Source organism: Kogia breviceps, chromosome 12, assembly GCF_026419965.1.
Source record: "Kogia breviceps isolate mKogBre1 chromosome 12, mKogBre1 haplotype 1, whole genome shotgun sequence".
Lineage (NCBI taxonomy): Eukaryota > Metazoa > Chordata > Mammalia > Artiodactyla > Physeteridae > Kogia > Kogia breviceps.
The window spans coordinates 24,064,131-24,090,640 of record NC_081321.1 but is presented as its reverse complement, the minus strand read 5'-3'; the positions used below and the strand labels follow the sequence as shown (position 1 = coordinate 24,090,640).

The window sequence follows — 26,510 nt, the reverse complement described above, 5'->3', positions numbered from 1 at the left end:
CTGTAATAAAAGTAATTAATGATACATACTCATTTTTAGAAAGTTCAGATAAACAAAATTAGTAAAACAATAACTATTTAATCCTAAGAATGATAACCATTTTAAAAACTTGGTATTTATTCCTCTTGTCTTTTTTTCTCTGCATTTATATACAACCATATTTTTTTTCTCTCTACAAAAAATATTACAGAATCTTTGTAGGAAGAAGTGATTAAAAAGGATATGCTGACAAAATCTTATTAAAAAGTAATTTAGGGCTTCCCTGGTGACGCAGTGGTTGAGAATCCGCCTGCCGATGCAGGAGACACGGGTTCGTGCCCCGGTCCGGGAAGATCCCACATGCCGCGGAGCAACTAAGCCCGTGAGCCATGGCCGCTGCGCCTGCGCCTCCGGAGCCTGTGCTCCGCAACGGGAGAGGCCACAACAGTGAGAGGCCTGCATAACGCAAAAAAAAAAAAAAAAAAAGTAATTTAAAAGGGTATACAGAAAAAGGAGCATTAATGAAATTTGTCAGGAGGAGCAATCATTTTATTTGTAAAAATGGTATAGATAGATACTGTTTTGAAGTTCATTTTTCACTTAAAATCTATTGTAAATATTTTGTATGATTATGAATTTTTTTACATTGTGCTATTTTTGTTGAATGCTTCATTTGCTAGATATTTAGGTTTTAGTTTTTTAGTGTTTTAACTATAAGGATGTAGTTAAATTTTTATGCACATACATGATTATTTTGTTTGGATAACCTCTTAGAGTTTAAGGCTTTGACAGATCTTTAATTAATTAATTAGTTAATCAATTAATTGAAGTATAGTTGATATACAATATTATGTTAGTTTCAGGTGTACAGCGTAGTGATTCGGTATTTTTATAGGTTATACTCCACTAAAAGTTATTAGAAAGTAATGGCTATAATTCCCTGTGCAAGACTTTGACAGATCTTGCAAACAGCTTTCCAGAAACAGTGCACTGGCTTATACTTTAATAAGCAGTGACTGACAATGTCTGTTTTGTTAAATTCTAAGTTTGCTGGTTTGATAGGTGAAAGATGGTGTCTCATTTTTATCTGTAGTAACAGTGATACTATATTTATTTCATCTATCAAATTAACTCAAATAATCAAATTAACTAAATTAAAATATAGCAAATATTTAAAATTTTGAGCTTGTCTCCAAATGTGCAGTATTCCTTCCTTTGCCCATATCTTGGGACAAATCATGTTGAGGTTTCGTTTATACCCATAAATGCACAGAACTTAGTGAACAGTTCAGTGAATTCTGACAAACATACACTTGTGTTACTGTCACCCAGATCAAGATATAGAACTTTTCTGGCATCTCAGAGAGTTTCCTTGAGGGATATGGTAGTTTGTGTCTTGTTTTCCACTTTATTTGGGCCTTTTAAAGATAGAAGATAAAACAACAGCACTGGTTGGTTGAAATGTGCTTTGCTTGTTTAATTCCTACCTAGCAATCTATAAAGTAAGAATTTGCATTTGTTTGGCAGTCTGAATTCACATTTGATATTACTTAATTGGTGTCAATATTTATTCTGCCTTTGTTCGTCACACAAACCTTTTCGTTATGTGGGAATTTTATCTGGGTGTATTTGTCCTCCTAGGAGACTCAGCAGGCGGATGAGGACGACAGACCAGAATTAGTCTGGTGGAAGTGTAAGAAGTGGGCATTACACATTGTCGCTCGTCTCTTTGAACGGTAATTCTGGTTATTAGATTTACAATCTATGGTTAGTATCTCAGTATTGGATATAATAGAATTGAATAGGTCCCTTGATGCTCTACAGTATATGATTATTTTTCTTTAGAGCAGCAGAGGGCAAAAAGTCACCCTCTGCTTTGTTTTAAAGCAGGCTTAACTGTGATCATTGGCTTAGAGACCATAGTGAGGTGAACAGTCTTCTCTGGATCTTTCTATTCTCTGTAAAAAGGATCGAGAAATGATATTTCTGTCTGAAATTTTAAGTATGGCTTGGAGTCTAAGTACAGCTTATCATAATTTCATTTTGGGGCTTGTGGAAAAAAAAGGTAAAACGTTAGTTTTCTGTCCCAATGGAATATATCTTTCAACAAGTATTTAAACTGGTGAGCATGCTTTGTTTCTAAAATTTGCAGTATTTAAACATTTTCTCTTTGTATTTTAAGATATGGAAGCCCAGGAAATGTCACAAAAGAATACTTTGAATTTTCTGAATTCTTTTTGAAAACTTATGCAGTGGGAATTCAGCAGGTAATAAACTTATATTTTTTTAAATAGAAGGATGGTTGCTACTGAAAGTAGTTAAGTCACTTCTATCCATTTAAAAGTAGTTTACAAACATGTTAATTAATACATATTTATAGGGGATGAAATGGCAGCTCTGGGAATCTAATACAGTGCAGTCAGTTTTAGAACCAAATGTCCTAGGGTAGCTACTGCAAGAATGTCCCTTCTAGACTCCTAGATGCTGGACTGAAACCTTTCAAGTCTTTTGATTGATACTTGTGTAGCAGTCGCCAGTATTATATCAGGTTCTTCAGTTAACTTCCTGACCTCGCATGAGTTTCTTACCCTCTATTTCTTGGAGCTCTACCTCTTTGTTCTAAGCTTTTATATCAGAAGATTTAGGTAATAGGAATTGATCTATTTCAAGAGGAGTTGAGCTCAGAAGTTAAGACTTTCAGCTGAGAACGTACACATTTTTGTGGAAGTTTGGGAACCATTCTGTACAGTGAAAATTAGGAGTTCTTGAGAAATAATCCCAAGTTAATATTTACAAACTACAAAGGATAGATGGGTGTGAAGACTATCTATATTGGCATTTGAATCATGAAATTTTTGTTTCTATTTCAACAAATGAAATTCAGTAATGATTGAGCATTGGCTGTTTCAGGGCTATGTTAAGGAAGCAAAGATTAATCAGACATAGTAAAAGGATTTCATGATACAAAGGGTGTTTCTAGATTTTTTATAAATCTATGCAGATTAGTCTTCTTTACTGTCAATGATAGAAAGTTCAAACCTGTCATCTTAGATGGAATACTTCCTTTTATGGATTATCATTTTGACTAGTATCATTTTATGGATTATCATTTCTAAAAATTACCTGCAACAATTCAGGAAAGCTATGGCTATAATTTTCTCACAGATTATTTTGTTGGCCCATGAGAAAGTCTGTAGGGAACAGTGGTGAGTGATGAATAAAATTATATATTCAGCCATTCATTTTGGACACTAGGATAATCAGGGAGCTGGTTAGCTCTGTCTTCTGCTCTTTCCACTGCTGTTAAACCCCAGTAAGCATCCTAAAGTCGATGCCCTCTTCTAGTGTGTTCAGTAGAGGTTTTCCAGTGTCACATAAACATGTATGTACACACACATTTAAATTTCATGCTGTTGCATCCATGTCATAAACTGTTTGAACCTTGGTCATTTAAGGTGTATATTCCTGATATTTTTTAAAGTATTTTTTTTTTAATCAGAAACTGTTCTCTTCTTTACTGTTGTGTCTCATCTGCGACCACCTCCACTTAGTGTGAACAGCAACTGTATTAGGAAGAACTGTGTTTAGCAGCATCCATTTTCAGCCTGCGTTGCAGAAGGAGTTTCTAGGTGATAGTAGGACTTCTGACGAATTTTATAAACCTGAACTTTATATAACTTGAACTGAATTCATGTTCTGAATTTATAAATTCAGTACATGTTTTAAAAGAACCCCTTTTATTTATTCAGCAGTTTGGTGGTAAGCTTGCTGTAGTGAAGGACTCTGGAGATCGGGAATTGGAAGACTTGGACCGTGCTGTAGTGCAGCCTCTGACTGCGTGTCCTTGGGTCCTCACAGCTGCTTTGGGCATGGTTCTTTCCTTAGAAACAATCTTTTTTAAAAAATCAGCATTTAAAAAAATAACTTCTCAGTTTTGTGGTATTTCTACAAAGACTTTCCATGGTCTGAGATTATAAAATAAACATTTTCCACACTCTTTTTTTAGTTACTCTGGTTTCATTTTTTGTTGCTGTTGAAATATTTCCCTGTCTGGAATTTATTTAGGTGTGAAGTTTAGTTAGGGAGCCACCTTAATTTTTTTCAGAGGGCTAGTCAGCTGTCCCAGTACTGTTTTTTGGATAACTTACCGTTTCGCTTCCCTTTGAAATGCACCTTTATCAAATATTAAAATATGTTTATGGTGTCTCTTGCTATATGGATGTTTTCAGTGTTCACTTAGTCAAGTCTGTTACTCTTTGACAGGAGTCTTAATTTATTTGAAGAGCTAGTATGTGGAATAGTGTATAGACTTATTTTGAGTAGTTCCACAGGTTAGAAGTAGGATAAATGGCTGAAAACCACAGTGAGACACCCTTCAGTTCAATATCACAAGGACCTATCTAAGAACTAAAACAGCTCGTGTGCTTTCTCACAAAATATTTACTTCTCTAAAAATCTGTTGATTTTTATCTCTATGACTTCTGCATTGGTTTTATGTCATGCCTAAAATGCCCATCCTGTTAACTTTAAAATTGTTTATGTTTTCCTGTGTTTTCTCTTCTGTTTTCCTGTAGGTACTACTAAAAATTTTAGACCAATATAGGCAGAAAGAGTATGTAGCTCCCCGTGTTCTTCAGCAAGCATTCAACTATCTCAACCAAGGCGTTGTGCATTCTGTAACCTGGAAGCAGATGAAGCCGCACATACAGGTTAGTGTCAGGGAGCAGCTCTCGGAAATCATCCTCTGGTTAACTTTTCTGGACAGGGTAAGTGTTAACTAATCCCATATTTTATATTTAATATGTTTTTGTTTCCATTAATAATTTCACTTGAATGCAGTCTTATATCTGATATGAAGGACCTGGAAATTTAAGTATTTGAGAAGAGTGAAGTTTTCAAGTTGTATGAGTTGGAAGGCTTGGATTTAGTTAATCTTGCTTGGAATCTCATTTAGCTTCTGTTTCTCCTCTGTTAGGTCAGATAATATTTTTCTGCCCTTCTTACCTAAAGGTTGCTAGGATCAAATGAGGTATTTTGTATGATAGCATTTTGAAAACAGTCACCAGGGCTCTACTAAGGTAGTGTTTTTTTGCAGGAAATGCAGCCTGATACATGACCATTCTCTTTTGTAGGTATGAGCAAACAAGGTTTTTATTTCTCTTTTTGGATTGTTAAATTCTATAAAAGAAGTTAAAGTTTCTGGTTTTTATATCAATTGTGTACTTAAAGGTAGAATCAGCATTGTTATTAAAGAATAAATAGGAATGAAAAATTATGGACCATTAATAAATAAATTAATATTTACATACAGATAATTTTGGGTAATTCAAAGATGTTAGGAACGGAATCTTTTCCTCTCAAACAGTGAATTCTTAAATTCTGTAATCTGTAAGATGGTATCTAAAAAGTAAAGCAATTCTTTTACTTTGTCTTTGGTGTCTAGGATATAATTTGATTCGTGTTATCTTATTATAGGTCTTACAGATACTAGATCTTTTGCATTGTTTTCTGTGGACATTTAAATAATGTTTGCCTAATTCCCTTGATCAAATAGTGATTGGTTCTTTGCAATTAATAAAGATACAGATTTCATTTTATTTACTGTGTGCCTGTAAAGTAAGGGTGAACTGTGATAGCATTTTTTTCTACTTGATGCCTTTGGCCTTATTTTTACATGGCTGTAATGTAGGAGTAAGAAAACTCTGATTATTAGGCTGAATTTTTTTCTCTTAGAATTACTTAATTTGGAAGAAGTGCTAAGAGATAATTTTGTTCTTACATATGTAATTGTTAGAGCACAGAAGGGCTTGGTAGAGCATTAGCGGCAGTGAGCATAGAGGCTATTAGATGTGATTCCCACCCCCCCCACACTGAAGCCTGCATTTGTAGGGTAGGAAATTAAGTTGTTGAAAATGGAAAAAGAGAAGAAAATGTTAATGTTGTTGAAATATTGACATTTAGGATCAAAATGGAAATGTAAAAATGTTCACAATAAGTAATATAATAGTAAATATAACCTTGGTTTGATATTTATTTCTCTTCCTTAAAGAATCAAGGTATGTTTAGGTATGTTTAATATTGATAGTAAAACTTTATTATCCCTGCTCTTGCTTCAAAGAATAGCATTCATCTCTTTCTCTGTACCTTTAATCAGTTGTTGTTTAAAAACAATCTTATGTTTAACTTCTTCAGCCCCCATCTCTACCCCTTACCCCTAAGGCTTTTGCTTTCCTGCTTTCACCTTAGCCAATGCAAGCTTAACGGAAAGATTAATATAATAGTTTGGAAAACTAACTTCATGAAGGCTTTCATTATTGGTGTTCCCCAAATGTGAACAGTCCATACCCATTTGTTGTTTTGTTTTTTTCTCTTGTTAGAATATCTCTGAAGATGTGATTTTTTCTGTGATGTGTTATAAAGATGAAGATGAAGAGCTGTGGCAGGAGGATCCCTACGAGTACATAAGGATGAAATTTGGTAACTGGCTCCGTAAAGTAATAGAACTACAGTTATACTTTTTTTTTTTTTTTTCGGTATGCGGGCCTCACACCGTTGTGGCCTCTCCCATTGCGGAGCACAGGCTCCGGACGCGCAGGCGCAGCAGCCACGGCTCACGGGCCCAGCTGCTCCGCGGCACGTGGGATCTTCCGGGACCGGGGCACGAACCCGTGTCCCCTGCATCGGCAGGCGGACTCTCGACCACTGCGCCACCCGGGAAGCCCCTAAATTCACCTTTTGTGTGTGTGTGTGTGTGTGTGTGTGTGTGTGGTACGCGGGCCTCTCACTGTCGTGCCCTCTCCCGTTGTGGAGCGCAGGCGCAGTGGCCATGGCTCACGGGCCCAGCCGCTCCGCAGCGTGTGGGATCTTCCCGGACCGGGGCATGAACCCGGGTGTCCCCTGCATCGGCAGGCGGACTCTCAACCACTGCGCCACCAGGGAAGCCCTAAAGTTATATTTTTAAGCAGGTTTTACTACTTTGTTAAATTCCTAGAGTTCTGCTTTTCACGACAAACTCTGAAGCTCGTGCGAGTTTGATGTTCTGTTGAACCGATGGACTTGAGATGAAAAGCTGCTTTATTTGTCCATCCCTCTCATGGGTGCTGAAGCAGTCATGGAGCCATCTGTGTATAACTCTTTCTGTTGTGATGCTGATCTGCAGGGACCATTCCTTTCTGTGCCTTTTGGGATACCTATTTGCAGGTTTGGGTTGTTCTCGGTCTGGGAGATCCTTTGCATTTCTGCATGTTTTAGGAGAACCCCAGTTTAGTTTGCATCCTTAACCTAGGGACGGAGTATTCCACAGGGGAATGAGATTACTTCCGATGAGCCCCACTGTGTGGCCCAGGTCTCTGCGGGTCCTGTTAGCCTTGGATCTTCCAGGAAGCTGTTGAATTGTGTAGGTTGCCTAAGTTCATTCCCTTTTGTCACCAGTTTGAATTAAGCACTTCCTGGAGTACCCAGGCACTTAGCACAGGAAGGTATTATTTGTGTGTGTACCTCTGTTCCTCCCACGGTGAAGAAGCTACCTGAGGGCAGGGACTTTATCTTACTTGCTTTACTTTGCATTCGCCATCCCTTCTACACCCCCACATTCCTCTGCAAGTTCTTGGCCGCCCTAGTCTGCCTTCAGTGAATGTTGAAACAAATAATTGATAAGACTAGCACTGACCAAGGCATGCTGAAGGTACTGTGACCACAGTGCTTTCCCCTTGTTGGGCCGTATGTCTCTAGTTACTTGAGTTAAGCCTACTAGTATAGATGCCCGATTATCGGGCTATGTTGTTTTCACAGTGCTTTGTGTTTAGATTCTTTGATTCAGTAAGTGAGGAAGTGCCTCTTTCCTTTGGAGACAAAGTACAGGAAAAGCAAGTGAATGAGAAACAATATTTACCACTGCTTTATCCTTCCATTCTATCGTTTCTATTTGAAAATCATTGTACATATGCATGATTTATTAATTCCCCTTCCTAATGCTTTTGTTTTCCTAGTTTGCTTTGACAGAGTAGAATGCTTAACCGGTCTTTCTTCTGTCTTTTTTTTTTTTTTTTTTTTGCGGTACGCGGGACCCTCACTGTTGTGGCCCCTCCCGTTGCGGAGCACAGGCTCCGGACGCGCAGGCGCAGCGGCCATGGCTCACGGGCCCAGCCGCTCCGCGGCACGTGGGATCGTCCCGGACCGGGGCACGAACCCGTGTCCCCTGCATCGGCAGGCGGGCTTTCAACCACTGCGCCACCAGGGAAGCCCTCTTCTGTCTTTTGTAAGGCATTTTTTTAGTGTCTATCTTTTCTATGATACCTGTTTTTATAATGTGCAGTGTGTTTGTTTAACTTTCAGAAGGCTACCATTATTTTACTTATTCTTCACATCAAATAAGAAAGTATCTCAGTTTTTAGAAAATATAATAGTTAAGAGCTGTGTGTGTTGATTGATAGAATTTACATTTTAGGGCTTCCCTAAAGCGCAGTGGTTGAGAGTCCGCCTGCTGATGCGGGGAACGCGGGTTCGTGCCCCGGTCCGGGAAGATCCCACGTGCCGCGGAGCGGCTGGGCCCGTGAGCCATGGCCGCTGAGCCTGCGCGACGGGAGAGGCCACAACAGTGAGAGGCCCGCGTACCGCAAAAAAAAAAAAAAGAAAAAAGAATTTACATTTTATTGATTAAAAGAGAATATGGATAATTCAGGACTAGCTAAAGTGCCTTTTTTCCTTAATTATTTCCTTCTGTAGAATGCAGTGGGTATTACTTAATATGTACATTTTATGTTTAGATAACTACTGGGGAGAACAATTACATTATTAGTTTTCTTTTTATATTTTTGTCATGTGCAGTTATTTATATTCACAAAATACTCCTGTCGAAGTGTACTGACCGATATTAATAATGGTGTTTTTAGATTTGGTAAAAACTGAAGGAGCTCAGGCTTTGATGTTAAGACAGCCTGGATGTGAGTGCTGGCCTGGTTGCTTACTCACTGTGTGACTGCGGGCAAATTAGTTAACCTGTCTGAGATGGAGTGTTTTCAGCTGTAATATCTTGTGTGTGTATGAGTGTCTATATGTGTATTATCAGTTCGTTTCTTTCTCTTACTACGTAAACTCCATGAGAACCTTTTTTGTTTGATATTTGTATCCCCAGAGCCTAGAACAGTGTCTGGCACGTAGTAAGCACTAAATAAATTTTTATTGTTTTTTGATAGAGGTAAAGCATTTTTCCTATCCTCAGTGAAACAGATATGCCTAATATGTATTGTTTGTTTTAATATGATTATTTAAAAGGACAACCTTTTAAATAACCATATGAATATTTTAATAAACATTTGATATTTATTAAACACATATTTAAATATTTGTTTATTCTAATAAACATCAAATAAAATTTAAATATTTAATAAATAACATTTAATTTAGATATTTAATAACTATTTAAAATATTTTTAAAACGTTTAAAATAAATATTTGATGAATATTGTTGTGCATGAGAGCATTGATAATATATCTTTAGCTTTTTTATACTGTAAACCAGTGTTATATGTGGACTGTTTTATTTCTTGGTTTTGGAATAGTGGTCAATCAGGTTTAAAATCTATAATAAGTAGTTGTATTTTTGCTAACATGGTTTAAACTTTTAAAATCTTAGATATTTTCGAAGATTATGCTTCTCCCACCACAGCAGCCCAGACTCTCTTATATACTGCTGCAAAGAAAAGAAAAGAGGTATATAGTTATTCTTTTTAAATACAAAACTGAAAGGTGGCCTGTGTTGATTTCACACTCTAATGAATGCCCCTAGTATTTGAAAAATTATGTTAGTAGTTATAAACTGTTACTTTAAAAAGATTTTTCTGTCCTTGTAAGGGAAAAGGAATATTTCGTTTTCTTAATTATAATTGCTTGATAGAACACAATAAAATGGCTTTATTTTTGAAAATTTGTACATCATATTTAATACAATAGTAAGGCAGTAAAAGTTCATGTAGACTAAAATGGTTTCTTCTGTTTCTTTAGGTGTTGCCAAAAATGATGGCATTCTGTTACCAAATCCTAACAGACCCGAACTTTGACCCTAGGAAGAAAGATGGAGCCCTGCATGTGATTGGTTCCCTAGCTGATATTTTATTGAAGGTTAAGCTACTCAAATTTAATTTACTTAATAACACTGTGTAGCACAGGCAAATGAGAGAATATGAAAGTTATGGATAATTTAAAACTGGTGACGTTCTGCATAATTGAATTGACTAAATATTTTTCTTTCCTTAATTAAAAAAATGACTTTTTTCCGATAGTTCCATTTTTATTTATTTATTTATTTTTAAACATCTTTATTGACATATAATTGCTTTACAGTGTTGTGTTAATTTCTGCTGTATAACAAAGTGAATCAGCTACATATATACATACATCCCCATATCCCCTCCCTCTTGCATCTCCCTCCCACCCTCCCTATCCCACCCCTCTAGAAGGTCACAGAGCCACCGAGCTGATCTCCCTGGGCTATGCAGCTGCTTCCCACTAGCTATCTATTTTACATTTGGTAGTGTATATATGTCAGTGCTACTCTCTCACTTTGTCTCAGCTTACCCTTCCCCCTCCCTGTGTCCTCAAGTCCATTCTCTACATCTGTGTCTTTATTCCTGTCCTGGCCCTAGGTTCTTCAGAACCATTTTTTTTTTTTAGATTCCATATATATGTGTTAGCATGTGGTATTTGTTTTTCTCTATCTGACTTACTTCACTCTGTATGACAGAATCTAGGTCCATCCACCTCACTACAAATAACTCAATTTCATTTCTTTTTATGGCTGAGTAATATTCCATTGTGTATATGTGCCACATCTTCTTTATCCATTCATCTGTCGATGGACACTTAGGTTGCTTCCATATCCTGGTTATTGTAAATAGTGCTGCAGTAAACATTGTGGTACATGTTTCTTTTTGAATTATGGTTTTCTCAGGATATATGCCCAGTAGTGGGATTGCTGGGTCATACGGTAGTTCTAAAAAAAAAAAATGACTTTTTAGTCATCAGTTTTTCAGTATGAAAATGTTGCTGTATTAAAAAAATGATACAAAATGACTTTAGTGTTATTTATTTCTAGAAAGATCAATATCAAATTATATCTAAAGTACTATTTCTGTATTGTTTTAAAACATGCAATATATAGGTAAAATAATTTTACAAAATTGTAAATAGAAGTATATTAAGTGTAAGTCATAACAAACGTATTTTATTAGGAAGTGATTTTTACATATGAAAAAGACATTGGTAAGTTAAACTTAATTTTTATTTCCTAACAGAAGAGTTTATTCAAGGACCAAATGGAATTATTGTTGCAGAATCACGTATTTCCATTATTATTGTCTAACCTGGGATACCTTCGAGCCAGAGTAAGTTTTCCATATTTCCATTATAGTATCTCAAAATCTTCATTTGTAAGTTAATGACTGAACTAAATATTTTTGGATAAGTTGACCTTTTACCACATATTGAGGCGAAATGAAGGCAATTAGAATGTCTTTTATGGTCACATAAGCTGAATAAAGAGCAAACTAGTGAATAAAGGAATTTATAGATTTTAATTCCAGCTGTTTTTTCCCCTAGTCTCACTTGCTGCATATGCAAAACATTCAGTGAGAGGGATGACGTTACAGTAATGGTACAATGTAAATTTATAAGCTGATTAATTTGTAGTGTCCAAAACAGCATGGAAATTATATTTTGGCTAAAAACTTGACTGTGATTTCCAGTATAATAGATATGCTTAATAAAATGGAGAAAATAATAATCCATGTAAATTTATTTGTGTTCTAAGTGTATATTATTTATAGAAATAATATATTTTATGGAGAAATAAAAATAGAACTTTAAGAGCCTAGTGCTTATTTTTATAACTGTATCAACCCAACAAAATGTCTTGCTAAAACCAGTTTATGTTAAGATGCCTTGTCCACTCTAAAGCATTTTATAAACAGAAGATAATAGTCACTAGGGAAATATTTGTGTGAAGGTAGATTAGCGATGTGGAGGGCACACAAGTATTTTTATAAGTAGGCTGTTATTTCTGCAGACTCTGTGAATTGTATTTCTCTTGTTAAGTCTTTAGTCATTCAAATTAATTACTGTCAGTTGTGTTTTATGCACATAGAGAATTTAAAAAGATAATGTGATTCTGTGGTCTAATAGTTTAAACTTTGGTGATTTATGCAAAGTTAAATTTCTTCATGTCTTGTGTGAGTGAAAACATCAAGTTTGTTAAGCCAGTTAGTGTAAGGGAAAATAATATTTCATTCATTTGTTTTGAAGACCAGTAAGTGAATATCAGCATTGGTTGGTTCATAGTGCTTTTGCATATAAATAATAAATAAGTTATGAATCATAATATTTATTAAAAGCATTGACAGGGTTTCTTTTTTCAGAGACACTTAAATTTGGCTCTGTTTTCTTTTTCCTGTGAATAATGATATTGCATAAAGGTAATTTAGAAGTAATAAAACTGCCTTTATTATAAGAAGTCTGGGAAATCCAGATGTTAGCAACTAAGGCTAATATGCTTCTCTCCAAAAACAAATAAACAAACAAATAGCACTTGGTAGAATTAATGATATTTTACTTAGTAAGAAGTTCTTACATGTGTGACATTATTACATAATGCCATAATCCTAATAGTTTCCTACTAACTTTTTTCTTATGACATAGTCCTGTTGGGTACTTCATGCATTCAGTTCTTTGAAATTTCATAATGAGCTCAACCTAAGAAATGCAGTTGATCTAGCAAAGAAGAGCCTGATTGAAGATAAGGAGATGCCTGTCAAGGTTGAAGCTGCCCTTGCTCTTCAGTCATTAATTTCTAACCAGACACAAGGTAAAGACAAAATTTTTAAATTAAAAAAATTAAAAATAAAAACACACCTTTTAGAGGGTGTATTTAATTTATTTTTTTGACATTGTCTTCTCAAGTAGTTTTGTTCACTTCCTTCCCTAACAAAGATGAGTCCCTAAGTCTTAAGGTTCAGGGTTTGGATTTTTGAGCTTTTGCCCCCTCAGAATTGTATAGGAGTTTATTCTTGCCACTTTTAGGAGTGTCTATTGACTGTGGTTTCCAGAAAAATTTTAGATTAGAAAAGAAGTTGATGATTGGTAGATGGGGAATCAAGAGACCTGGGGGTCTAGTTTTGATTGTGCTACTACCTTGCCACGTAGACCTGGGCAAGGCACATGATCTGTCAAGACTTAGATGCCGTATGTTTAAATTTAGGGGGATTGGACTAGATGGCTTTAAGATTCCTTTCAACTCTAGGATTCTATGATTTTGCTAGTCCTGAAAGCAGCAAGTAGCATTTCTAGTGAGTGATAACACATATCTCATTTGTTTGTTTAGTAGAATGTTCTGTTCAAAATTCAAATAAACCTTTGAAAGTAAATTCGGCTTTATGAAGAACATGAACCTTTACCTCTATTCAACAGTGTTCCGATGGAAGGACAGTGTTACATAAGCACATGTGGGGAGAAGGGTGGTTAGAGATGGGGTGGGGGAGGGAACAGGCACATAGGTGTTGGGCATAGTCTTTATGTACATGATTTTTTATACTTGTATCATGATGGCAGATTCATGTTTGATAAGTCATGCTGATGACAGAGCACGTGTGTAATTAGAATTTCTCAGTGGGTGCTATTGGCACTTTGGGTGGGACAGTTCTTTACTGTGCTGAACTGATTATCCCTATGTTACTCATGGGAAAATTGATACATTGGTGAGCATTATTTTGGTACAGCTTTGTAACTTACTGTGAAGCAAATATGTTATCTAGAACCTATTACCCTGTGTTATTTACCTTGTGACCAAGTTACTTTCCTTCATCACTTGTCAATGGCTAATTTTTTTTACTGAGTTTGTTTTTTATTGCATTAGCTAAGGAATATATGAAGCCACACGTGAGGCCTATTATGCAGGAGCTGTTGCACATTGTTAGAGAGACAGAAAATGATGATGTTACTAATGTTATCCAGAAGATGATATGTGAATACAGTCAAGAGGTAGCCTCAATTGCTGTTGATATGACTCAACACTTGGTAAGACTGGGCAAAGTTTTATGTCAGTTGGTATAAAGGCTTTGAATAATCTAAATAAATTAAACTCCAAAATCTGGAGTTCAGTTTACATGTAATTGAAATGCTAATATAAAAATATTTGCTCTAATAATTCTGACAGTTAATAATTTCTATATATACTTTTCAGTTTTCCTAGATTTTGGATTTATTGGTTTAATGACAACCAGAAGTTAATTATTTGCTATCTGATTATAATAGCTAATATATATTCCACTTTAGTGATTAGATAAGGGAAAAATGGCTATGTTTAAAACATGACAGATTCTATCATTGATTCACTTGGCAAAGTGCCTATCTTAAAGTTTGAGCTATGCTGACATTTGGATGTGTGACACTCCCCCCCCCCTTTTTTTTAAGAATTTATGTATTTATTTGTTATTTATTTTTGGCTGTGTTGGGTCTTCATTGCTGCATGTGGGCTTTCTCTAGCTGCAGCAAGTGGGGGCTACTCTTCGTTGCGGTGTGCGGGCTTCTCATTGCGGTGGCTTCTCTTGTTGTGGAGCATGGGCTCTAGGTGCACGGGCTTCAGTAGTTGTGGCACACGGGACTCAGTAGTTGTGCCTCGAGGACTCTAGAGTGCAGGCTCAGTAGTTGTGGCACACGGGATTAGTTGCTCCGTGGCAGGTGGGATCTTCCTGGACCAGGGCTCGAACCTGTGTCCCCTGCATTGGCAGGTGGATTCTTAACCACTACACCACAAGGGAAGCCGGACACTGCCCTTTTGCTAACTTATAGAGAAGGACGGGTATAGCATTACTAATTGTTGAATGTGTTTGCTATTTTCATAGGCTGAGATATTTGGCAAAGTTCTTCAAAGTGATGAATACGAAGAAGTCGAAGACAAAACCGTAATGGCTATGGGAATTTTACATACCATTGATACTATCTTGACAGTTGTAGAAGATCATAAAGAGGTAGGATTTCTTTGTGTTTTATTATGTCATTATAGTAACTGAAATTTATATGATCACTGATGATGACTTTTAAAGTCTTAACCTTTAAATTGCTATTTATGTTGCTGGATTTTAAAAATTACCCTCTAATTTTAAAGGAAAGCATTAAAATGATTGAAGGGAAATATTACATGTGGTTTTAAAGTATATAGTATATCTCTTTGTGCTAAGCTTAGTTCAGTTCATCACATCTGCTATGCGCCAGGCTAGGTTTGGGGGGATATCAAATTGAATAAGACATGAGCCCTGCTTTTTGGAATCCATAGTCTGGTCTTCTTGGCAGAGAGAGACTGCCATTCAATCACGGCGGCAGGGCTTCCCTGGTGGCGCAGTGGTTGAGAATCCGCCTGCCGATGCAGGAGACACGGGTTCGTGCCCTGGTCCGGGAAGATCCCACATGCCGCGGAGCAACTAAGCCCGTGAGCCATGGCCGCTAGGCCTGCGCGTCCGGAGCCTGTGCTCCGCAACGGGAGAGGCCACAACAGTGAGAGGCCCGCATACCGCAAAAAAAAAAAAAAAAAAAAAAAAAAAAAAATCACGGCGGCAAATTTTAAATAATGGAACAAAATGCTGATGTAACAGATATCTGAGAATGGAAGGGAAGAAGAGCTTAAAACATCATCTTTCCTAAACTGAGTTCCAGAACAATATTGGGATAAGAATTTGTGCAAACATTTGTTAAGTGCTCTCATATTGGTTAGCTGATAGAATGTTACTATGTCACCCTGACATAGAACGGGTAATGGTAGTGTCCTTTTGCAGAAGAGGAAAACAAGGTTCAGGTAGTATCAAGAGTCTGAATCATGTTCACAGAGCTAGTAAGCTGTAGATTTGGGGTTGCAGTCAATTGATATATCCTGATACTAGGTCAGTTAATCCCTACCTAAAACCTGCTGCTCTCTTCCCCAAGTATTATATATTATATAGCCTCTACTTAACTCCAATTAGATTTGTGTTCATTACTTCTGTGAGCGCGGTTGACTTGTTTGGCAATGACGGCAGCTCTCATTTTGTACAGTGGGACTTAGGAAGCAGGTGCTGGTTCTTTAAATAGCATTGTTAAACCCTGTGGCTGTTGACTTATCCTGTGTTTATCACATACCAATGGACACTTACCAGGTTCTTAAAAATGGTTCAGTTTTCTCCTCCTGGGCAGGGCTTCCTTTGCCTAAAAGGCTTAGTGTGAATTTTTTTTTCTGTATTCATTATTGTATTGTTGTGTGCTTGTTGAAACAGTATGGGCCTATCAGCAAAAGTGAGATTTCCAAGTTAAGTTACATGTCTACGTAAGGATTATTCTTTCACCTTATATGTAGAACTTACATTTTAAATTTGAAGAGAACTTAGACATCGCCTTGTCAAGTTTCCCCAAATACGTGTGTGGGGGGGATGGGCAGTAGTAGCATGAGCAGCAGGATTAGTTTGAAGACAAAACAGCATTTTATCTTTTTGTTTTAATTTTTAAATTCTTGATATTAATTTTATTTTGAATTTCACGTAAAGTTAAAGGAGCATGTGACCTTATTGTGATTTTCAAGGGAGGCATGGGTGAAAATTGAGATGCACTAATCAAATCCAGCTTCCTTAACCTACAGATGAAAAAACTTAAAGTCTTCAGCTAAATGGCTTTACCAAGGTCATAGGTAACTAGAGGCAAAACAAGGGCTGGAATCTTGGTCTCCTGACTACCAGTCTTATGATTTTGAACTTTGACTTCCTAAAAGCAAACTTCGAAAATAAGATTTCCTTAAAAGGAATATTTACACGTGTACAAATACTTAATGTATGAAGAGCGGGATTAGAAATCTGGAACAGATGCTTAGTATTTTTATGGCTGAAGTCTTCACATTGAAATCCTAGATATATTAGGAATTAATTTTGGTGTAAAATATGAGATAAGGAAGTAATTTAATTTGGTTATTAATTTAACTGCCACTTCTATCATTAGTCTACTTTTCAGAATTTCCTGGTTATTCTTGCATGTTTAATTTTTCACATGAAGTTTAGAATTCTCAATTTCTCTTCTCAGGAAAGTCCTGTTGGTATTTTTGTTGGGATAATATTAAATTTATAGATTAAATTAAGAGTTATGATGAATTTTAAACTAAGTGTTTAAAATTTGTCTTTAGGTTACTCAGCAGTTAGAGAATATCTGTCTACGGATCATTGATCTTGTTTTACAGAAACATGTAATTGGTAAGTTCAAAGGTAGAATAAAAAGGTAAATTGGGACTATTTTTAAATGTGATGAAAAATGCATTTTAGCCCTTCAAGTTCAACAAGATGGACAGTTTTGAGAAAGAGAGGCTTGCATTCTGTTCAGTTTGTAGATATACTTTCTGATAATAGGCACCCAGATTTTCATTTAGAGGTAAGCTTAACATATCCAGTTAAGAATTTTTGGTCTTGGAGTTATTAAAGAACAGAGAATTTAAAGTTTTTTAGAAAGGAGGAACTGGGATGAGGTTCAGGTGAGGTTACTTTAATCTGGGATTGAAAAATGTGAAATGATAGACATATACCCTATCAGAAGTGTGAATTAATTGTTCTGTTATCTGTTATGGTGCCTGACTGCTGAGTAGAATCAGTAGCTAATGCTGGATGTTGTACACTGATTGGAATTTGTAGAGGAGGCAACTTTTTCATAGCATCCAAGCATTTTGAAGTTGCCAGCCCCAAATCTTGTGGGCATGAGGGAAATGCAACCTGTATAGTGTATAGATAGAAAGATGGAACAAAAAGCATGTTACTGCTTAAGAGCAGTTGTCTCCAAACTTTTTATCATTCACACCAGTAGTAAAAAATTGAGCATGTACTTCTAATATATGTGAATAATATTTGTATACCTATTTATAGGCAATATACATGTTACTATACTACATTTACATACATAAAAATAGAAATGTAAAAACATGAGATTAAATATATATGTATATATCCACTAAGTGTTCTAATGACGTTCTTCTCCCATCTCAGTGGATTATCCTGCACCCTGCCAAGGGTACTCCTTGCTTTTGAAATAGTTGCTATAAAGCAGTAGTTCTAAGACTTCGGTGTGCATAAGAATCACTGAGGATCTAGTTAAAATGAAGATTCCTGCACCATAATTCCAGAGATTCTGATACACTCAAAAAGAGTATATTCACTTATGTCCTTATTCATGGAAGAGATTGTAACTGAAAATTCTCCATTAAAAAAATTTTTTTAAGGACTTCAAACATGTGAATTGTTTAAATTGATTTACAATATTATATTAGTTTCAGGTTTACAATGTAGTAATTTGATATTTTTATAGAATATGCTACATACAAAGTTACAGAGTATTGACCATATTCCCTGTGCTGTGCATTACACGATTGTAACTTATTTATTTCAGGTGAAGGGGATTAAGAGATACAGATTACTAGGTATAAAATAAATAAGTTGCAAGGATGTAATCTCCATTTAAATTTAAAGTAATCGAGGAAAAAACTGTAAAGTAAAGCAAAGAGAAGTAGTTTATATCAACCTTCTGTAATCTGCCTACACCAAATAATTTGAGCAATTACAACATCAGGATGTTAAAAAAAGGAAAGGGGCCTATTTCTTGGGTGTGGTGGCCGGAGGAGAAAGCCATGGTTTCAGCTGCCTGTCTCCTCTAATCTCATCCCTAGTCCCAGGGTGGTAGCTGATCTCTCTTAGTTTTCAGCTTTGATGCACATAATGTTAGTGACCCTTTTTGAACCAATATTTGGCTATGCAAGATCTCAGATTAAAAAAAAACAACAACCAAACTTGTTCTGGAAGATGTCATGGGCTGAATCTGTTAATCCAGGACCCCCGCCACAGTCGTCTAACCATGTTATGTCCGTGGTCCAGTCTCTTTCCATTGTCCCACTTCTCCCTCCCTCCTTTGCCTGTTTTCATTGCTAATTTACTCATGAAATTGATTTATTATTCGAAGCCAGGCTTAGCTGTTACTGATTTAACTGTTCTATTTTATGCAGTAAGTCAAAGTTAGTAAAACCATCCTACCCTAATAGTCAGTCTTCCTGGTTGAGAGTAAATGAAAAAACTTCCGGTCAATTTAAGCAGAAGTGGAATTTAGCGGAAGGATAGTCGTAGCACACCAAAGCAGTGGGAAGGCTGGAGTTGGCCAGAGCCAGCCAGGATTCTGCCATAAAAGTGGTCTGCTTAGAAGGCCACTGCTGCCTTTGTCAACACTGGGTCCTAGGCTGCTGCCTGCCATAGTCCAGACTCCAACACAGACCCTGTCCCCCGCACCCCCGCCCCCAAAAACTGGAACAGCTTTGTGCCTTCTAGTTTCTCCCTCAAGATTCAGAGTCCTGGTCTTGAGCATCTGAGTAGCAGGTAATGCACACATGCCATAGCTGTCACGAATGTGAAAGGAAATATTTCTATCTTTTAGACTTCACTTTAGGAAGAGGCATTTGCTTTCCTGAACAGAACTCTCAGAAATTTTTTATTCAGACAATTGGTTATATTTCAAGTGATTGTCTTACATAACAAATTATTTCCCGGTATCTATGATTTCCGTCTTATTTTGCTTTTGGTAAGGCATATATCTATATTACTAGCTTTTGAATGAATTAAGTTTTAAATAATGTTACATAAAAAAACTTTATTCAAACTTCCAGGGTGAATATTAGTTCCTTTTAATAAGAAGGGAAAAAAATAATAAACTTTGAAGTTAGACTTTTTTGTTCAGTGACATGGTAGGAATTATTTGAAAGTTTTGTATTGAGGTTTGTGTTTTCTGATTGTATGTTTAGATATAATTTGCTTTTGAGTGAGGATAATAATAATAAATATGTGTACAAATGCAAGAACATTCCCTTTGGACTCTTCTAACTTTGAGGATTATTGTCTTGAGGTAAATTAAGAAATACTGCACAAATTTTACAAGCTTTGTAAATTGATGAAATACTGTCCAGTATATAGTTTGTAAAAAATATGTGAGATGGACAGGTATTTTCACCTAGATTAGTTAAGCTCTCTGAAGAACATTAATTGTTTGTAAATTTAAAATCCTGTGTAGGAGCCACATACAATAATCTATTCCTTCTTGTATCCATTTCTAATATAGTTTTATATATATATATATATATATATATATATATAAACTATACTTTTTATATTACAAAACATAAAAAATATAATTTTTCAGAATTATAAGTAAGTTTAGTAAAAACAAATCTTTGGCTTGTCTTATTGAGTAGGGGGCAGATCTTGGTAAGAAACGGAAGGTGGCAAATAGATGTAGCTGAAGATGTGAATGCTGAGAAACAGATGCTCAAAAGTACATTAGATGTAAAACATGTGTGAATGTATAGCCTAAATCCTCTTCTGAGTGGTCTTTGTGCTTAATTTTTGCTATTTCCTGGGATTCTAACTGGAGATTTTCTTCTTTCTAGAATTCTATGAAGAAATTCTTTCACTGGCATATAGTTTAACCTGCCATGGTATTTCTCCTCAAATGTGGCAACTTCTAGGTATATTATATGAGATTTTTCAGCAGGATTGTTTTGAATATTTTACAGGTATGACTTTGACCGTGTAACATTTTTGCTTTTCTGTGTCTAAATAGATATTATTTTCAAGTAAAGGGTGATGCTATCATAGGAGTATTTTCCAGCCCTAGGAATAGAGGTAGTAGGAGGGAGACCATATTGCCTACTGTATCTTAAATTACTTTGCAGTCCGAGTATATGTCCATATATTTATTAATATTTTCTGAATATCAACTATATTCCAAATATTGTTCTAAGCTCAGCAATACATCAGTGAACAAAATAGACAGCCCTTGCCCTTTTGACACTTCCATTCTAGTTGGGGGAGGGAGAGGGTAGGAAACACACAGCCAAGTAAGCAAATATACGGTATGTCAGATGGTGATAAGTGCTATGGAAAAGAAGAAGAAAATTAATAACAATCACTATAATAAATGATGAGCATTTTAGTCTTTCTGATCCACATTTTCCTCATTTATAAAAAAGGTGGATTTAACACTTTCATTTCTAGCATTTTGTGGTTGCAAGGGAAGATAGTAATGTGTGGGTGCTACAGAAATATGCTTCCAGTGGTAATAATTTATGTCTACTTCTGTTATTCAAGTCTCACTGGGATTTCGAATTTTTTTCCAGACATGATGCCTCTTCTGCATAATTATGTGACAATAGATACAGATACTTTATTATCAAATCCAAAGCATTTAGAAATACTTTTTACAATGTGTAGAAAGGTAAGCATGTCCTAATCATTTGTCATAGTGTATCTTACTAATGGTTTACTTACCAATGTTTACTTATTAATGTTGTATTTTACTTCAGGTACTCTCTCAATTTGTTTCTTATACATTTAGTTCTATATTGTTCTCATCAACATATATTTGTCATTTTGTATTTTCAAATGGAGTTTGGAATTTAAATCTGAAAATTTCATATTGTGTGTTATACTTAAGAATGTTGGCTACTTTTATAGCTGTGTACTTTATAATGCTTAGGTAAATAATTTTCTTTGTGTTTTTTCTTTCAAAAATGCAGACTTGCTCCTTGATTAAAAAAGAGTGCTAGGGGCTTCCCTGGTGGCGCAGTGGTTGAGAATCCGCCTGCCGATGCAGGAGACACGGGTTCGTGCCCTGGTCCGGGAAGATCCCACATGCCGCGGAGCAACTAAGCCCGTGAGCCATGGCCGCTAGGCCTGTGCGTCCGGAGCCTGTGCTCCACAAAAAAAAAAAAAAAAAAAAAAAAAAAGAGTGCTAGGAAAATCCCACACAGTTTGTCAATTATTGATTTTTCTTTTAATTGAATGTATATATTAGAAGACACTAGATATAGGTAATTTGAACATAAATATCATAAGACAAAAAATTGGAATAGTTGGAAAAACAGCATCATTTAGCTCAATACAGGATAATTGGTAAGCCACATAATGGCTACTGTTGTATTTATGCACAAACATGATTTTCTACTATGTTATCTTTGTAACAAGTTAGATTTGGCCCTCTTGGTTATATCTGGGAATCATTGTTGACTAATGCTTTCCTCCTCTTTTAGGTGAATATATGTATCAATATATACATAAATATAAAACTGTATTGCATAGAGATGGCAGATTTTAGAAAGCTCAAATAGCCAGAAACCTAAGTTTGGCCTTGGAATTGGGAGTAAGATAGCTAGTGTACAACCTATTTTCCTCCCTAGAAGAGATGTGTACCAGACTGTTACAAAGCGCTGAACTGATAATCAGTTTATCTGATGGAGGTCTCAGTTCAGTTATAAAGAGCCTGGGAGATTTGGGGAAGTCACTAAGTTTCATCACATGTAAACACTAGGAGTAGAATCACGATTTTTGAAGACTCATATAGCTCTGTAATAACCCAGCTTGTTAAGTCATAATCACCTTCCTGTCTTCAGTTTTTTTCCTAAGTTATAGAGACAGCTGCTAGTGAGGGAAAGGGGAAGAGAAAGCAAAGGTAGAAAACATAACAATCCTACATGGTCCTTTATAACTCACAGTTGCTCTGTATTATAGCAGATATAGTAAAAGTGACGTTCACAGTGATGTCCTTCTACTTGTCGAGTAGGTAAATATATTTCTCATTTCTGGTCTTATTATTGAACTCTTACTGTACACTGGTACTTCCTAAGCACTTTATACAATCTTTACAACATTATATCACCTTTTGTCAAAGAGGAGACAGGCATTTTGCATTGTGCCTGAGGTTTAGAAAACTGACCTAGTCACATAGCTGTTTTGTGTTGGAGCCAGATTTGAATCCTGGTAACCTGGCTCCAGAGTCCATTTTGTAAGCTACTGTACTATATTTTGTTTCTCTTCCTTTTGTGGGGGGACAAAAACCTCAAACCAACAAAACCAGCAAACAAAGAAACCAAGTAAATGCAATTTTGGGAAAAGGGGCTGATTTTTTTTCTTTCTGTATCATATAATCCTATGACATAAGTATATTACTATATTTCTTTTTACAGATGGGGACTAAGGTACAGAGGTTAAATGTTGGGTGGGCCAAAAGGTGCGTTTGTTTTTTTTCCGTAAGATGGCTCTAGTAGCATTTAGTTGTCTTTAACTTCCTTTGAAACAATTCTGTTAGATTGTATGTGTCAGCTGTCATATCACCGTGAGTTTAAAAAAAGACTTATCAAAATTGGTGAATTTTTGTGTAGCCATTTTAATATTGAAGATGGAAGAAAAAAAGCAACTTTTGGCATATTAAACTTTATTATTTCAAGAAAGGTAAAAATGCAACTGAAATGCGTTTGTGCAGTGTTTGGAGAAGGTGCTGTGACTGATCAAACGTGTCAAAAGTGGTTTGCGAAGTTCCATGCAGGAGATTTCCTGCTGGCCGATGCACCACGGTCAGGTAGACCAGTTGAAGTTGATAGCGATCAAATCGAAACAATAATTGAGAACAATCAACGTTATACCACGTGGGAAATAGCTGACATACTCAAAATATCCAAATCAAGCGTTGAAAATCATTTGCACTAGCTTGGTTATGTGAATTGCTTTGATGTTTGGGTGCCATGTAAGTTAAGTGAAAAAAAACCTTCTTGACCGTATTTCTGCATGCGATTCTCTACTGAAACGTCATGAAAACGTTCTGTTTTTAAAACAAATTGTGATGGGCAATGAAAAGTGTATACTGTACAACAGTGTGGAACGGAAGAGATCGTGGGGCAAGCAAAATGAACCACCACCAACGGCTCCAAAGGCTGGTCTTCATCCAAAGGAGGTGATGTTGTGTATATGGTGGGATTGGAAGGCAGTCCTCGATGTCCCCAACATTTTTGGCAGCAGGGACTGGTTTCGTGGAGGACGGTTTTTCCACGGACCGGGGGCGGGGTGGGAGAATGGTTTTGGGATGATTCAAGTGCCTTATAGTTATTGTGTGCTTTATTTGTATTATTATTACATAGTAATAGGTAATGAAATAAGTATACAACTCACCATAATGCAGAATCAGTGGGAGCCCTGAGCTTGTTTTCACTTGCCACTCACTGACAGGGTTCTGATACGAGTCTGCAAGCAGTTGATTTATTATGGTCTCTGTGCGGGCAAACCTCTCTGCTAATGATAATCTGAATTTGCAGCTGCCCCCCAGCGCTAGCATCACCGCCTCAGCTTCACCTCAGCTCATCAGGCATTAGATTCTCATAAGGAGCGCGCAACCTAGATTCCTTGCATGCGCAGTTCACAGTAGGGTTCACACTCCTATGAGAATCTAATGCCACCGCTGATCTGACAGGAGGTGGAGTTCAGGCGATAATGCGAGCGATGAGACCAGTGGACAGGTACTGGTCCGTGGCCTGGGGGTTGGGGACCCCTGCTCTATTATGAGCTCCTTCCAGAAAACCAAACCATTAATTGCAACAAGTACTGCTCCCAGTTAGACCAATTGAAAGCAGCCCTCAACGAAAAGCGTCCAGAAGTAGTCAACAGAAAACACATAATCTTCCATCAGGATAACGCAAGAGCACGTTTCTTTGATGACCCGGCAAAAACTTACAGCTTGGCTGGGAAGTTCTGATTCATCTGCTGTATTCACCAGACTTTGCATCTCTGGATTTCCATTTATTTTGGTATTTACAAAATCTGTTAATGGAAAAAATTTCAATTCCCTGGAAGACTGTAAAAGGCACCTGGAATAGTTCTTGGCTCAAAAAGATAAAAAGTTTTGGGAAGATGGAATTATGAAGTTGCCTGAAAAATGGCAGAAGGTAGTGGAACGAAAGGGTGAATACGTTATTCAGTAAAGTTCTTGGTGAAAATGAAAAATGTGTCTTTTATTTTTACTTAAAAAACTGAAGGCACTTTTTGGCCTACCCAATAGCTTTTCTAAAAACACAGCTCATAAATGGTAGAACTAGGATTTAGACCAAGGCATTCTGGTTCCAGAGCCCACATGTTTAGAATCTAGATCTAGAAACTGCTCTAGAGGCAGAATTTTAAGTTTATGTAAATAGGGTTGGTTCTTGGTTTTGCTAGCTACCTGATTATGTTTCAGCTCACTGATCCATCTGTTTTGCAGCTTCTGCAATTTTATAGCTGTGTGTTTTTTCCTTTTCTCTGTCTTTGTGGATATATGCCTCTAAAATATCTTTACCTTTATTTTAATGGCCTTTGGGAAGGGATAAAATTGAATGGGGATGTTCAATCTGTCATCTTTATCTGGAATATCTTTTAAATTCAGGTTTCTTACATTGTATTTGTCTAGGAAATTATCCAGTTCATCTAAGTTTTCAAATATATAAGGAATATACTATTGTTCATAGTATTCTCATTTTTAATCTTTCCTTTATCTGTATTTATATAGTCTTTCATAATGTTTTAAAATTTTGCTTTCTTTGCTTTTTAAAAATAATTTTGGCAAAAGTCTACTTCATTAAGTCTTTTTTTAATGAATCTATTTTTGATTTCTCTTTGTTGTGCCTCTTTTTGTTTATATTCCTAATTTCTATCTTACTTTTATTCTCTGGGTTAAGTCTGTTCTTTTTCTTATGTCTTGTGTTTGAACCCTTATTAATTTTTCCATATTTCTTTATTTCTAATATAAGCATGCCTCTACTCTATAAATCTCTCTTCTGGGAACCTTATTATAAGGCTACTGTATTCGGTGTATGAACATGTGCACTGTATAATTGTTCATATCAGTGAAAATACAGAATTGACATTAGGGGAACAGGCTGGTAAGCTTTGTTATACTCATCTTCTGTAATACTGTATAGTCCTAAGTGGTTATAATGTCTATGGAAAGTACTTCAAATTATGAAGTCCAAATTAGGAAATTAAAAGGTGTGTAATATTAAATTTATGGTTTCATTATGAAAAACTGGATGCATATAGACAAGAATTCAAAAGGAACAGAAAAGCACAGGGTTTATTTAATTGTTTAAGAAGAAGATTATTTTGTTTTCTTTTGGTTTCATTGTATTTTATTGTTTTGATGCATTCCATAAAGGGAAGCTTCATTTGTCTAGACAGTTAACTCATATAGCCTATTTTATTAATCCAAAGTTAAATAACTGAATTATTACACCTTATAAGGAATCAGAGTAGATAAAGAAGATAGGTGAACTTCATTTTGAACTTCCTTCTTTGGGTTGGCAGGGTAAACTTATGATGCAAGCAACACTGAGATTCTAATGGCTGAATTTTTATGTGATATTTACTTCATGTAGACTTGATTAAATTTTTTGCAATTGCTATTTACTGCTGAGTGAAATTTTAATTACTGCAGGTACTATGTGGAGATGCAGGAGAAGATGCAGAATGTCATGCAGCCAAACTTCTTGAAGTCATCATTCTTCAGTGCAAAGGAAGGGGAATTGATCAGGTAATATAAGTATAGAAAACATCCTACTTGATGTTTACATTTAAAATGTGCATTTCTGATTGATGTTTTGTTTATATTGTGATGGAAAATTATAGAGATAGCCTATAGTTTGTGTTTACTGG

At 36.0% G+C, this 26,510-nt stretch overlaps 1 protein-coding gene across 3 annotated transcripts in view; it reads left to right on the top strand.

Moving 5' to 3' along the window:
- The window catches only part of IPO8 (importin 8), a 67,929-nt gene that overhangs the window by 20,357 nt on the left and 21,062 nt on the right, over positions 1-26,510 (top strand). For all 3 annotated transcript variants that reach the window (XM_067008964.1, XM_059080983.2, XM_059080984.2), the window contains exons 7-20: positions 1,621-1,715; positions 2,162-2,246; positions 4,554-4,688; positions 6,357-6,456; positions 9,614-9,690; positions 9,982-10,098; positions 11,271-11,360; positions 12,670-12,835; positions 13,883-14,043; positions 14,871-14,996; positions 17,165-17,231; positions 20,450-20,575; positions 21,179-21,276; positions 26,293-26,388. In XM_067008964.1, coding sequence (XP_066865065.1) covers positions 1,621-1,715; positions 2,162-2,246; positions 4,554-4,688; positions 6,357-6,456; positions 9,614-9,690; positions 9,982-10,098; positions 11,271-11,360; positions 12,670-12,835; positions 13,883-14,043; positions 14,871-14,996; positions 17,165-17,231; positions 20,450-20,575; positions 21,179-21,276; positions 26,293-26,388 — 1,539 coding nt within the window. The remainder of the gene's footprint in view (positions 1-1,620; positions 1,716-2,161; positions 2,247-4,553; positions 4,689-6,356; positions 6,457-9,613; positions 9,691-9,981; positions 10,099-11,270; positions 11,361-12,669; positions 12,836-13,882; positions 14,044-14,870; positions 14,997-17,164; positions 17,232-20,449; positions 20,576-21,178; positions 21,277-26,292; positions 26,389-26,510) is intronic.